Below are 12,756 nucleotides of genomic sequence, written 5' to 3'. Positions count from 1 at the left end.
CAGTTTTATATCTCTGCAGAATGGTAGAGGGGGTTTGAAAGTTTGTTACTGAAGGTAAAAAATCCCCAAACAGGCAATTCCCTTGTGGTTTATCCTTGCTTCCTATCAACCTGTTGCTAATACTGCCAACTAGCAGGCTAGTGGGAGAGAAAAACTTGAAATCCCAAGGATAAAAAACAAAAACCAAAGAAAACTTGTACATTTTTAAAGCATCAGCCTTTAAAATTGTTAGGAATTGGAAGTGTCTGCTCAAGCAGCCAGAAGCAATTCCCAAGAGAGAAGAGCAGTAAAGCTAAAGCTTTAGGCAGTATAGGCAGCTTTCCTTCAGTTGATACTCTTATGTGATGCTTCATAATGGAGCTCATAAGTAGGAGACATCTTTACTGCATCAGCAGGGAGTGAACAATGAATAAGGAAAGATATAAATAAAGCAGGGGGAGTAAAAGCTGAGTTTCTTCTTGGATGCCCCAATACCTTTAAGCAGTTGTACTAGTTATGTGAAAATCCTTCAAAGGTACCTAATTTATTTTAAAAACTCAGCATTCATGTTCTTTTCCTCCAAATGAGAATCAAAATACATCAAGAAATTTTAGGCAGTCTCCGATCTGCTCTTTGCCTTCAAAAACTCTAGAGCAGCTTATGTGATTTCCTGTCTCTGCATTATTTTGTACAGGGGTTCCCATAAATACCTGATTCTTTGGGGTCTTACTTTAAAAGAAGCACCTTCCTCAGAAGCCACAGCCTTTTGTGCCTGCTTTTTCCCATGATACACTTATGACATTAAATTACTTTGTAGGGTTATATGCTTGTAATAGGTTATATTTCACTATAAGAAAATACCTGATTAATTTTTTCTATAGGGTTATTAAAAATTTACATTACCAGCATTTTTAATGCCAAGGTTGAATCCGTTAGCCCAGCTCTAAGTTGTTAATTTGACCCTTCCTGATGAGTATGCCAGATTCAAAGGCCTTAGATGACTGCAGATGTGAATGTTGCTTGATTTCCTGGAGAATGTTACTACCACTTTTCATTCAATCCTAGTAAATTTTCTCTCAAATTAATCTGTCTAAAGCTCACCATAGACCAGCAGGTGGCAGAAAGTAGCTTAATTTTGCCATAAGTTCATCCTATTGATGGAATTCACCTTCCTCAAAGGTGTTTGCTTATGAGCCAGCAGGGCTGATTGACAGAGCTTTGAACTACACTTGAAGGGGATAACATCAGGATTGGCCATGACAAGTTGTGGGATGACATGCCAGGGTTAGGGGGTTGGGATGCAAGTGAGAGCCCTGAGCTGGTGGCTACAGGACACACTGGCTGTGCTGGAGCACACCTGAAGTCTACAGAGATGAGCCAGGGGACTGTGAGGTGATTGGAGCCAAGAGGGGAACACCAGAGAGTTTTAAACCCTTATGTATTAAACAAAACAAAACAACAGGAAAAGCAAAAAGACTTTTCAGAGCAGCGGCCCTGCTTCCCAGCAGCTGCTGTTCCAGAAGAACCCAGCAGAGGACAGGCCACTCACACAAAATCACTGACCTCCTGGGGTGAAAATCCCCTCCGAAGAGCTATGCCTCGGAGAAAATACAAGCATTCTTGTAGCTAGTGATGCTGAGGCAAAGTATTGTGGTATTTCAAGCACTTTGATTGTGCAAATTCACAAGTGAAGCCTCTCCAAGCACGGTAACAACTCTTGAGAGGAATCCAAGGTTTCCCATCAGTGATGCAGCAGCTGACACAGCTATTTTAAAAGACATTGAAGATGAAAGTCAGGATGAATGTCAGGAATTTTGGGTAAAAGCAGAAAACCTACAACTGTAAAGAAAAGAAAGCAAAGACAGCATCCTTTAAGAAGGGCAGAATCCTTAGAATTAAGTAGATATTTAACAGGGCTCTTTTACAAGATAAAAGATATATAGACACCATAGTAAAGGAAGCACAATAAAATCCTGAATACAAAAGAACCAGAAAAACGGGAAGCTTTCACTATAACTGCATTCTCCCTTAAAAGCTTTTAATGAACTTCTCTATCTGTTTCTAGGATTCATTTTAACTATTGTATCAGGTTGGTTCTGGAGCAAAGTGTACTCTAACACGCAGGAGAGGAAAAGGCAACAGGGTATTTTTGGTCTAATTCCACAGGCACAATTATACAGGGCAGCACAAAAGCAGCAGGGAGGAGGGAGATGGCCAGAAACTGAAGGGAACAACTTCCCCAAAGCCTATGTTCAGTAGCATCTCTTGGGCAAGCTGAGAGGTGCTTCATGGGCTGCAATGGCCATGGCAGCCCTTTGCCACCAGTTTTACCTGTTTCCCCCATTTTATCCATTGCACAATTGCATACCATGGCTTGTGTACACTCCTTAGCAGGCAGGAGTCACCAGTGCAACACCCACAGCTCTTGAGTGGAGGAAATAATCTTGTACTCAAACCACAGACCCCAGGTACACCTCAGTGGAGACCACTCAAAATCCCAAATCGCTGAATGTCTTCGGTGTCCATACCCTGAGCCACACCCGCTCTTCCCTTGTGCGAAATAGGATATCTAGAACTCAAAACTGGTAAAACCAAGGTGGATTTCTTTCTTGGTAAGCTGAGGGAGTTAAATAGTCATACCATCAACATCTATGAAGTTGACTTCCAGTAGCAGAATGTTTAGAAGGTTTTATATATGACTTTTTTACTTTTTTAGGGCAAAAAAAAAAACAGTATAGCAAAGGACAAACTCTGTCAGGCCATTTGTTCCAGAGCAAGAACTCACATGAGTTACAGCTTTCATATTTTAGTTCATGGTAATAAGTTTAAAAGTGGCTGTGTTTGTCTTACAGTAGATGCATTTACATAATGTAACTGGCATGATGTTTCCATAAGGCATTTTGTTATTTCAAGAGCTCTTTCTATGTGTTTTATAGGCATATTTGTGTTGTGGTTCAAAGTAATGCATTTATCTTGTGATTTGGAGAGAAAGCACCTGGTGAGCTGGACTCATAGTTAAGCACTTGAAACACCCTAACTCCAATACATTTTATGATATGTCTGAATTTTTCTATTCAAATTTAACTGTTCCAACAAAATAACTGCACAAAAATTATTTCCAACTTATAGCAGCAAAGAGAGAGATGAACCCAAAAAGATTTAAAATGGAGTTTTCTATCTATTTCATTTTGCTATTCTTGAATTTAGGCTTTGTGCTGACAAAAGTGAGAGAAAAGCTTACTCAATTAGTACCTTCCTCAGCAGCTCAGAAGGAATGTTATCTCTTCCTTATAAGCAAATCAGGGAGAGAAGCCAACTGGTTCAGAGGTAGGACTTGACATCAACGTAAATAGCAATCACAGATTTACAGTGCATTTTGCAACACCTGCTTTGTTTCTTCCAGTTTGCCTTCTGAGGTGAATCAATTATGAGAACTATTTCATTTAACTTAAACAACAGAATAAAGAAAAGTGAATTTCTGGTCCCACAGGCTGTAAGGAAGTGTTTGAAAATGTAGCCTGCAGCAGGATGAAGTCTTCCAGTTAAAACCCAGGGCAGGGTTATAACCCATGTCCCTTTCCCTCCCCTGCCAGGAAAGCAGCTCCTTCATACTCCTGTAACTCTCCCTTTTCTCAGAAATGTCCTGGTTGCCTTCCATGTCCGTTTGGTCCTGCCCCAAAACAAGCAGAGCTGTCAGCTGGCCGTCCCCGGGCGCTGCTGGCCGGGCAGGGGTGACAGGCTGCGGATGCTGCAGGGCGAGCGGCGTGCTGAGGGAGCACGAGCTCTCTGCCTAAGCAGAGCCTGCCAAAAAGGATGGGTAATGCTTGGGCTCTGCTTGCCTTCTCCTCAGGGAGGGCATTAGTAATCTCCTTTTCCTCTGCACAGTCACTGTTTTTCCACATAACTTGCAGTTACAGCATGTCTTTGAAACCTCTTTATCAAATTTTTTAGGGGTGGGTTTGGTTTCTTTTCCCTTTTCTTCAACTTTTTTTTTAAGGTTTTCCAAAAGCTTGTGGTGGAAGGGGGAAAGTAGAGGAGAAGTTGCCAGGTAGACAGATGTATGCCTTTTTCATTTTCAAAGGAACATTCTTGCAGTGCTTGATTTTGGGGGCCTGAGCCATGATCTTCGCATAGTCAGGATTGGGAATACTATTCACTATTGGCAGGCACAACGGGTAGAATGACACAAATCCCAAAGATAATATTAAAATGCCATAAAGTTCAGTAAGATGTGCATTTCATTTTTAACTCTTCTTTAGTTTTGCTAGTGATAATGTGTTAGATTTTTGTTGTTGAGGTTTTTGAAAAATTTTTTTTTGACTAATAAATTTTATAACAACTTTTACCTGCTCTCTTCATCACTTATTTTTTTCTATTCTATCACCTACTTCTGTAGTCATCACTTTTCATCACTTGTAGTCATCAGTTTTTCCAAAAACACTACAATGTCAGTTAGACAGAAAAATAAATCACATATTCTATTAGTATTATCAAATAAATTAGATCCTTCAATAGCTCCTGATCAAGTGCAACTCTTTGCGCCCTTTCCTGAATTCTCACAATTTCAGACAAAAAAAGAATAAGCCAGCAACCAGAAAAGATGAAAAATATTCTACTAATAGCCTAGAGTTACTCACAGTACCTCTGAAATGCATTTTATGAGGGAAATGGAAATATTGCTCTCTGTTATGCAGCTGCTGGTGAATTCTGGGGTGCTTTTGTCACCCCCAGGCCCTGTGCCACCACTCCAGCTGCCATTGCTGCCTCCTAAACAGCGGTGCTCAGCAGGGTCTGTTTGCCACCACGTGTCACCTGAGAGCAAGCTGAGCCCTTGCTCTGAGCTCCCTGGGGTTTTGGGCTTGCAGCCATAACTAAATGCTGCACAGAAAGGAGCAAAGGCTCTCCTGCTTGCAGATTAATGGACTCTCTGCAGAAGACTGGGAAAAGAACCTGGAAGCTCTGCATGTTCATTCTGGCTGGCCAGAGAAGGAGGACTGGTAGGAGAAGGAGCAGGAAGGTCCCAGTGTGGCTGCAGAGCACAGCCCAACAGGATCATGGTGCTGAGGCACTGCTTTGCTGAGCACCTCTCCTGCCCCTCTGCCTCCTGAGTGGCTTTTAGCCATGGTCTGCCAGAACACTGAATTACTGTCATATCAATGAGTGCATCATTATTTCCATCATCATCTTAAACTCTTTCTGGTGTGAAACCTGGTACCTGTTGAACTTTCCACTTGGGGTAGATTCCCTTCTATAGGCTTATAGGTTAAGTTTAGTTTAAAATAAAGAAATAATTTAAAATAATTATTACATTAACTATAGAAATAGTAAACAACCCCCAACTTAAATCTCCCAAAAATGCACTAACAGCTCAGTGCTTTTCAGAAAGATTCTTACTGTGAATCATCCTGTGCATGTTCCATAAAAACACATTTCTATCATTTGAAATGTACTAAGAGTCTGTTTTAAATATGTTATGGGCATGGTAGGCAGTTTCTTGTTCCAGTGAACCATGGCCCATTTGTGTTACCACATGCTGAAAGTAGCTGCATTGTCTCTGTATAAAAATCAAATGCTCAGGAGCTAAGGCAGCAAACTGTTTGCTTTAAACATGGGTTTTGGCTAAAATCAGAATATCAGGATCTGACCCAAAAGCTATATGCCTGGAATGTGTGAGGATAATACATCTATCACTTGCATCAACTTCACATCAGGGCAGGATGACCAATTTCAATTGAATACGTGTGATTTATGTCACTGGTTATGAGCTGAATATCAGGCTCAGTGAATTTGCATGCCCTGGAGAGGTGATAAAAAATATGAATGACCAGGAAGAAAAAAAAAAATTTTGAGAGTTCTGTCCACATCTTTACTTATACAAATGTTTTTCCTATATGATCATATGCAAAACTCCTTGTCTGACATATTCTTAGGAGTACTCAGAATGGGAAAAGAAAAGAAACTCTGTTAGAAACTGAAAATTCAGTCCTAACTTAGGCAAACTTTGGCATACTGCATGAAATTCCAGGATTTCCCTTTGCTGTAATACACAGATTGCAAATATTCAAATATATACAATCCATACCAGTTCCAGGGTTTCTGTTTGCTGTGACGTGCAGCCTGTGTTGAGCAGCAACCCCCTCACCCCCCTCACTAAGGGTTCCATAATTATTGCATTTGATTTTAAGATCAAATGTAAGATTTTATAAGCCATAACCTATGCAATCACACAAAGATATATCTCTTATGCAGAAAGCATATTAAAACTGTATTTTTTTAACACATAAGCAGGATATAAGAGAATTTCTAAGTATTTAAGTAGAAAGTAATAAAGCACAGATATCACTTAAGCAGGAATAATACAGAAACATTTTGAAGAGAAATAAAAAGATTACACAGAAAAGAAGATAAATACACAGTAGAGATTTAAATATTTCAAGTTTTTAATGCTTTCACTAATAATGGAAAAAGCAAGTAGAACTATTCCTGTGTAATATTAGAGTGAGTAGCTAAAGATATTCCTTAAAAATACCTTTGCTACTAAAGACACTTAATTTACTGCCCAAGATTCTGGTGACAGCATGAAGAGGGGACAGACTCATTTTTCATTACTGACTGCTAATTCAGTAAAGGATTTGTTCTGTGGATTTTGATATATGATAAAGGGGTAAACAAATAAAACAGTCATTTGTATAAGTGTCAGATATGCACAAAACCTCCAATACAGCTTTAGCTCGTGTCCAGGAAAACCAGTAAGGTTTTCTGAAATAGGAACTGCTAAATATATACATATATCAGTTGTTGATCAACATAAATTAATGCTCATTGCAATCCATTTCTAAAGTATAATTTTCCTGCCTGCTAAAAGTAACTTCTCAGGATTTTCTTTTAAATAGAACAAACTTTCAAGTCAGAAAGATTGGTAGAAGCCTAAAGCAAGTTTAGAGCAAGGTTTCTCTTGATTCATAGTACAAGTTCACAGTTGGTATAATATTTAAGAATGACAGTGCTGTCTTTCAGTACTGCTGCCCACAATACTTGGAAATATATCCTTTCAGAATGTGAAGGCATATCCTCTGCAAAGTACCCAGATAAATCAGCTCACCCTTGGCTGTAACTAAACGCTGTCTAGTGACTTGTGATCGACAGGGCTTTACCCTCTGACAGCCAGATTCATTGTTGGGACAGCAACCAATCGTCGGGTTTGACGACATGAGCCTAATCAAAGTTGGAGTATAAAAAGCCCCCTTGGAATATATAAGGTACACCAGTGTGGCAAGCTGTCTCTCAGATTGCATTTGCTTTCACGGATCTGTTTAGTACTGAAAGGGAAAGGGGGAGGGGGAAAAAAAAGAAGGCAAAAGTGCTGCACTGAATGTGAGATCATGCAAAAGCTAGTGCTCTATGCTTCTATTTACCTGTTCATGCTGATTTCAGTTGATCCGGTGGCTCTTGATGACAGTAGTCAGCCCACAGAGAACGCTGAAAAGGACGGACTGTGCAATGCTTGTACGTGGAGACAGAATACAAAATCTTCCAGAATAGAAGCCATAAAAATTCAAATCCTCAGCAAACTGCGTCTGGAACAAGCTCCTAACATTAGCAGGGATGTTATTAAACAACTTTTACCCAAGGCTCCTCCACTGCAGGAACTGATTGATCAGTATGATGTGCAGAGAGATGACAGTAGCGATGGCTCTTTGGAAGATGATGACTATCATGCCACCACCGAAACGATTATCACAATGCCTACAGAGTGTAAGTAACCCTGCTTCTTTCGCCTCCCACTGCCCCTCCGAGAGAGTTGTCTCCCTGCTGTAGAGCCACACAACTCCTCCTCAGGCTCTCCCAACAGGCTGCTGGCTGAAGTCTGCTGGAGGGAGGGAGGAGAGAGTTATTTCTAAAGAATTTGAGCCAGGTTCAGATGACCGTGTGGCGATCCTTTGTTTTACTGTTCGGTTTTCAGTTCCTTATAATGTGTGTGCCCTGTAGCACTTAGGATTTGCCCATTGCCTTAGAAAGCAAAGGGAGATCTGCAGTTTAGTCAACTTCGTTATCTGCAGCACTCGGGGCATTTCCTCTCGCAAATATAAAGTACAAGTGCAGATAACGAGAGAACTAAATTTTTGTGAGGGAGGTTTCGCTGGCCAGTATTTTTAGAAGCAATAGAAATCAACAGAAATGCAGCTTAGAGCACTACATCTACCTAACTGCAACATGCTACAGCAAGTGCAAGCAGAGAGTTAAATTCTTGCCTCTTTGCTGATCCCATAAACTAGCACCACCCACCTCGGAGTTAAAACTATATATTAATATGTGTGTAACAGATTAAATGTGGAAATGTCCGTGCTATAGCAATCAGCTCATGTAATCGTGCCAAGGAAGAATGAAGGCATTTACTGAATGAGCAGATTCTGAGTTATCTTCCAAGTGCTAAACATCTGCTATGCCTCCTATCAAGTATCTTTTGCACAGCTAATACTGTAGTATCTTATGTTCTTCATCAGCTAAAGTATTTGACTATGGCAGCTGTTTTTTTAAATAACACTTATGAATATGATGTCAAAAAGGAAAAATATGACAGGACATATAAGGCATGTTAGCAGTTACAGATATCATTATGATATGCAGACTAGAATAATATCTGTTGCTCTCAACATCTAAAAATGAAGCCACAGATGAAAAAGGAAATTTTTCAGTTAAATTTTTCAACTTAGTAATTATTAAGATGGGCACTTAATAGGATTATTTTACTGCAGCCTTATAACAAAGCTGAGGGCTGCCTGCATTTTTATTCCAGACATTTATATTCAAGGCTTCATAATTATTTTTAATCAAACTGCTTCATATTTACAGTGACTGAAGAAAAGTCATTGTATTTCATTGCTCTGAGTTCACTTCCTACTTCTTATAAAAAGCCCTTGAGCTATTTTAAATGCACTAAAGAGACAGGTATCTTAAGTGATGAGATTTATGAACATTAAAGTCCTGCACCATTTAGGATTAGTACTACCCATTTTATCCTGGCATGGAAAGATATTGCCATGACTAGGTATGACAGCTGCATCGTAGGCTACAGGAAGGGGGAACGCAGCACTGCACGTGACTTTCCTCTAATATTATTCAAATGAAAACAAAATGATCCTTATATTAATCCCCTCAATTATTTTCTTCCCACTGAGAAAAGAAATGTGTTTGTGCAGTTTGCCCAGGGCTGTATGGTCTGCAGCAGGCTGAGGCTTTGGAGTAAATTAGAAATAGCTGGATCACCACACACGTGTTGAGTCAGCTTATGCAAAGTTGCTATTCTGCATGCTTTATGAAGGTCCTCAGGAGGTGACCAGCAGAAGTGAATTGGTAGTAGGTGATAGAGTAATTTTGTTGACATCCAATAAATTTGCTGTACAGTATAAACCATAGAAAATGAATTAAGTTAAATCCAATTTGTTGCTGGAACTCTTTATAACATATTGTAATATTTTTTATACAGTCTGAAAAAAATAGTCAGGTTTATATACGCGTTTTTTCTTGTTCCCTGTTCAGTAATCTGTTCTTTCCATTCATTTATAGCTGATTTTCTTGTACAAATGGAGGGAAAACCAAAATGTTGCTTCTTTAAGTTTAGCTCTAAAATACAATATAACAAAGTAGTAAAGGCACAATTGTGGATATACTTGAGGCAAGTCCAAAAACCTACAACGGTGTTTGTGCAGATCCTGAGACTTATTAAGCCCATGAAAGATGGTACAAGATATACTGGAATTCGATCTTTGAAACTTGACATGAACCCAGGCACCGGTATTTGGCAGAGCATTGATGTGAAGACAGTGCTGCAAAATTGGCTCAAACAGCCTGAATCCAATTTAGGCATCGAAATAAAAGCTTTTGATGAGAACGGACGGAATCTTGCTGTAACTTTCCCAGGACCGGGGGAAGATGGATTGGTAAGTCTATTTAGAAAAATCCTATTTCATTGAAAAGCATTTAAGCTCTGTTTTAAGGATAAAATGGATGCATTGTTTAGGGAATGGAAGATTAAAGTTCTGTGTATCCAATTCTTTCATTCTTTGCTCTCTGACCATGCCAAAAATCAATAGCTTTCCTCTGCCTCCATTTCCCTGTCTAACAAATTGACAGAAACCGAGAGACATTGTGAGGCATTAGCTAGAAAAGGTTTTGGCAATTATTGATGGATGATGCTATCAAAGTAACATTGTTTACAATTTTGAGAGCAAATACTACTTAATAAGCAGCTATTTCACATAAAGAACAGTCTTTAGATTCTTTCACTGGTTAGGAAAGATGCCTCCAATATTGCTGTGAAGGCAAGGGAGTTCCTACATACTCTCTATGCATATATTTTCTATTAACAACAACAAAAATTGTCTCTTTCTGAAGGTGAGAATAGATCTTCTTCATAATGTTAAGTTCTTTACCTTTCACTATTTGGTAGTCATCATTCTACCTATTAGAAACATCTGAATAGAGAACTTCTGCTTGATACAATAATCGAGTCACAATGATAAGAAAGTGCACAAAATAACCGGTTTGTTTTTATAACAACAGATGAACAAATTAAATCTGAAATGTACCTACAAGTACACCTCAAATAAACCTGACGTGAAACTACAGCATTTCCCTTGCTATTTGTTTCTGTAAATCACTAATAACCTACAGCCCATACAAATTTCTATACTTACCACAACCAAGTGATACCTTTTTTGCATAAAGTATGAAGAATATTATTCTACTTTTACTTCCATGTAGTAGATGAATCTGTTGATTATAGAAACGTAGAAATATTTAGGTTGGAGAAGACCATTGTGCCCAACCATTTATACAACATTTAACTTCACAGCAGTACAATATAATTTAGAAGTGCTTAAAAGAAAAACTCTGTGATATCTTAATCGTCCATCCAATATAAATGTGGATCTCCTGTATTTGAAACAGGCCGGCTGGATATCACGATCAGGAATGTCCTCACCACCTCCATCCATTCAAACGATGATACATACAGATAACCCATGGCTATCACCATCTATAAACAAACATTTCAGTGGCAGAACAGGGTTAGAGGCACAGGTGATAATGGGAGAGGAAATCTCTCTGCCCCCCAGCTCCTCTCCAGCAGCTTCCAGTACAGGGGTGCTCCTTTCACCAAACACCTCCCCGTATAATTTACCTTTGGAATGGGCACTTCCAGCAGCTCCACAGCTCGCAGGTATCTGGGGAGAGGAAAACCTGTGTAATAAAGTTAGCTGGGCTGTTATTCCTGAGGAATGGTCTCCATGGGATGGCCCCATCAGTGCCAAACTAACACACAGGGCAGAAAACAGTGTGTGGAAGGCAGCAACTTTGGGAACTTTTTCAAAGTCACGGTCACAGAGGTTGCAATTTCATTCTAGTCTCAGTTGGTGACTGTGGAAATACACCTTCTGTAGGAGGCATGTGGCTCAGGGATCTGCCAAAAATACATTCCTAGCCACAGGACTCTTCCAGGAGTTAAAATACTTAGCTGCCCCTCCAAATTCATTCAGTCAGAGTCATTCAAGCATGGCAGCAATAGAGGAGCAACTTTTGTCCTCCTTGGTCTGGACAAAAAACTTTGCTTGATATCCAGAAAGCCTGCATTCAATATGACTTTAATGAAGGGAATTTCAGAGGGACTCCAAAAGCTCTTATTATGGAGTTTAAAACAAACAAAATCCACATCAAAAGTAAAAATCCAGCATTCGTTATAGCAGTTAAAGAATGTCAGCACTGAGACAGTGGTGATTGCAGGGACAAATACTCAGGTATTAAAGCTCTGTATAGAGAAACAGCAGGGAAATGCAGAGATTTCAGAAACTTCATTTCAGAATATTAGTCTGAAACATCTACATCTCAAATATCGTTTGCATGTTTTTAGTGAACTTGGGCTTACCTCAGAAATGATTCCAATTCCTTCTCCTCTTCTCACAGAACCCATTTTTAGAGGTCAGAGTTACAGACACACCAAAACGGTCCCGCAGAGATTTCGGTCTCGACTGCGACGAGCACTCGACAGAATCCCGCTGTTGCCGCTACCCGCTGACGGTGGATTTCGAAGCCTTCGGGTGGGATTGGATTATCGCTCCCAAAAGATACAAAGCCAACTACTGCTCCGGAGAATGCGAGTTTGTGTTTTTACAAAAGTACCCGCACACCCACCTGGTGCACCAAGCCAACCCCAGAGGCTCGGCAGGCCCTTGCTGCACGCCCACCAAGATGTCCCCCATCAATATGCTGTACTTCAACGGCAAAGAACAAATCATCTACGGCAAGATACCAGCCATGGTTGTAGACCGCTGCGGGTGCTCATGAGATCCTCGCCGGATCCACCGCTTCACACATCGTGGAAGCTACCAAAAAAAAGGAAAAAAAAAAAGAAAAAAAATAAGGAGAAAAATAGAAGAAGTTATACCCCCTCACCAGTCTCTCAAACTGTGAAGTTACGTACACAAGGCATTGCCGACCTCCTGTGTGCTACCAGCAGCAGTTACAGAACGTGAACTAAAGGACAATGTAATTACCTGATGGCTGCTTGTGAGCCAGCAAAAGAGAAAAGCTACAATCAAAATCACCGGATTTAATCCGCAAAGTTCTTACATTATGAGGGAATCAATATTCAGTCGTTTGGATGCAAATTTATATGCAGGTTTCAGTACACATTGGTAATCAAAAGCAAGCTCCTTCTCACCTGAGGACAGAAGGAGCAGGCTTTTGGGTTCCTTTCTTCACAGCTTCACTTAATGTCAT

At 40.0% G+C, this 12,756-nt stretch overlaps 2 protein-coding genes across 7 annotated transcripts in view; one reads left to right on the top strand and one right to left on the bottom strand.

The window, feature by feature from the left end:
• Positions 1-7,256: 7,256 nt before the first annotated feature.
• On the top strand, positions 7,257-12,321 carry MSTN (myostatin). Its single transcript, XM_064433852.1, has 3 exons — positions 7,257-7,734; positions 9,547-9,920; positions 11,941-12,321. The coding sequence occupies exons 1-3, from the start codon at positions 7,362-7,364 to the stop codon at positions 12,319-12,321; spliced, it is 1,128 nt and encodes a 375-aa protein (XP_064289922.1). The 5' UTR covers positions 7,257-7,361.
• Positions 12,228-12,756, bottom strand: part of PMS1 (PMS1 homolog 1, mismatch repair system component) — a 75,898-nt gene continuing 75,369 nt past the window's right edge. For all 6 annotated transcript variants that reach the window (XM_064433825.1, XM_064433823.1, XM_064433819.1 and 3 more), the window contains exon 15: positions 12,228-12,359. The gene's annotated coding sequence lies outside the window, so the exon portion shown is untranslated. The remainder of the gene's footprint in view (positions 12,360-12,756) is intronic.

This window comes from Passer domesticus, chromosome 10, assembly GCF_036417665.1.
Source record: "Passer domesticus isolate bPasDom1 chromosome 10, bPasDom1.hap1, whole genome shotgun sequence".
In the NCBI taxonomy this organism is placed as follows: Eukaryota; Metazoa; Chordata; class Aves; order Passeriformes; family Passeridae; genus Passer; species Passer domesticus.
This window is presented reverse-complemented; position numbering and strand designations above follow the sequence as displayed.

Coding starts and splice junctions, on each gene's coding strand:
- MSTN (XM_064433852.1), top strand. CDS start 7,362: ATGCAAAAGCTAGTGCTCTATGCTTCTATTTACCTGTTCATGCTGATT. Junction 7,735..9,546: donor TATCACAATGCCTACAGAGT/GTAAGTAACCCT, acceptor ATTCATTTATAG/CTGATTTTCTTGTACAAATG. Junction 9,921..11,940: donor GACCGGGGGAAGATGGATTG/GTAAGTCTATTT, acceptor CTCTTCTCACAG/AACCCATTTTTAGAGGTCAG.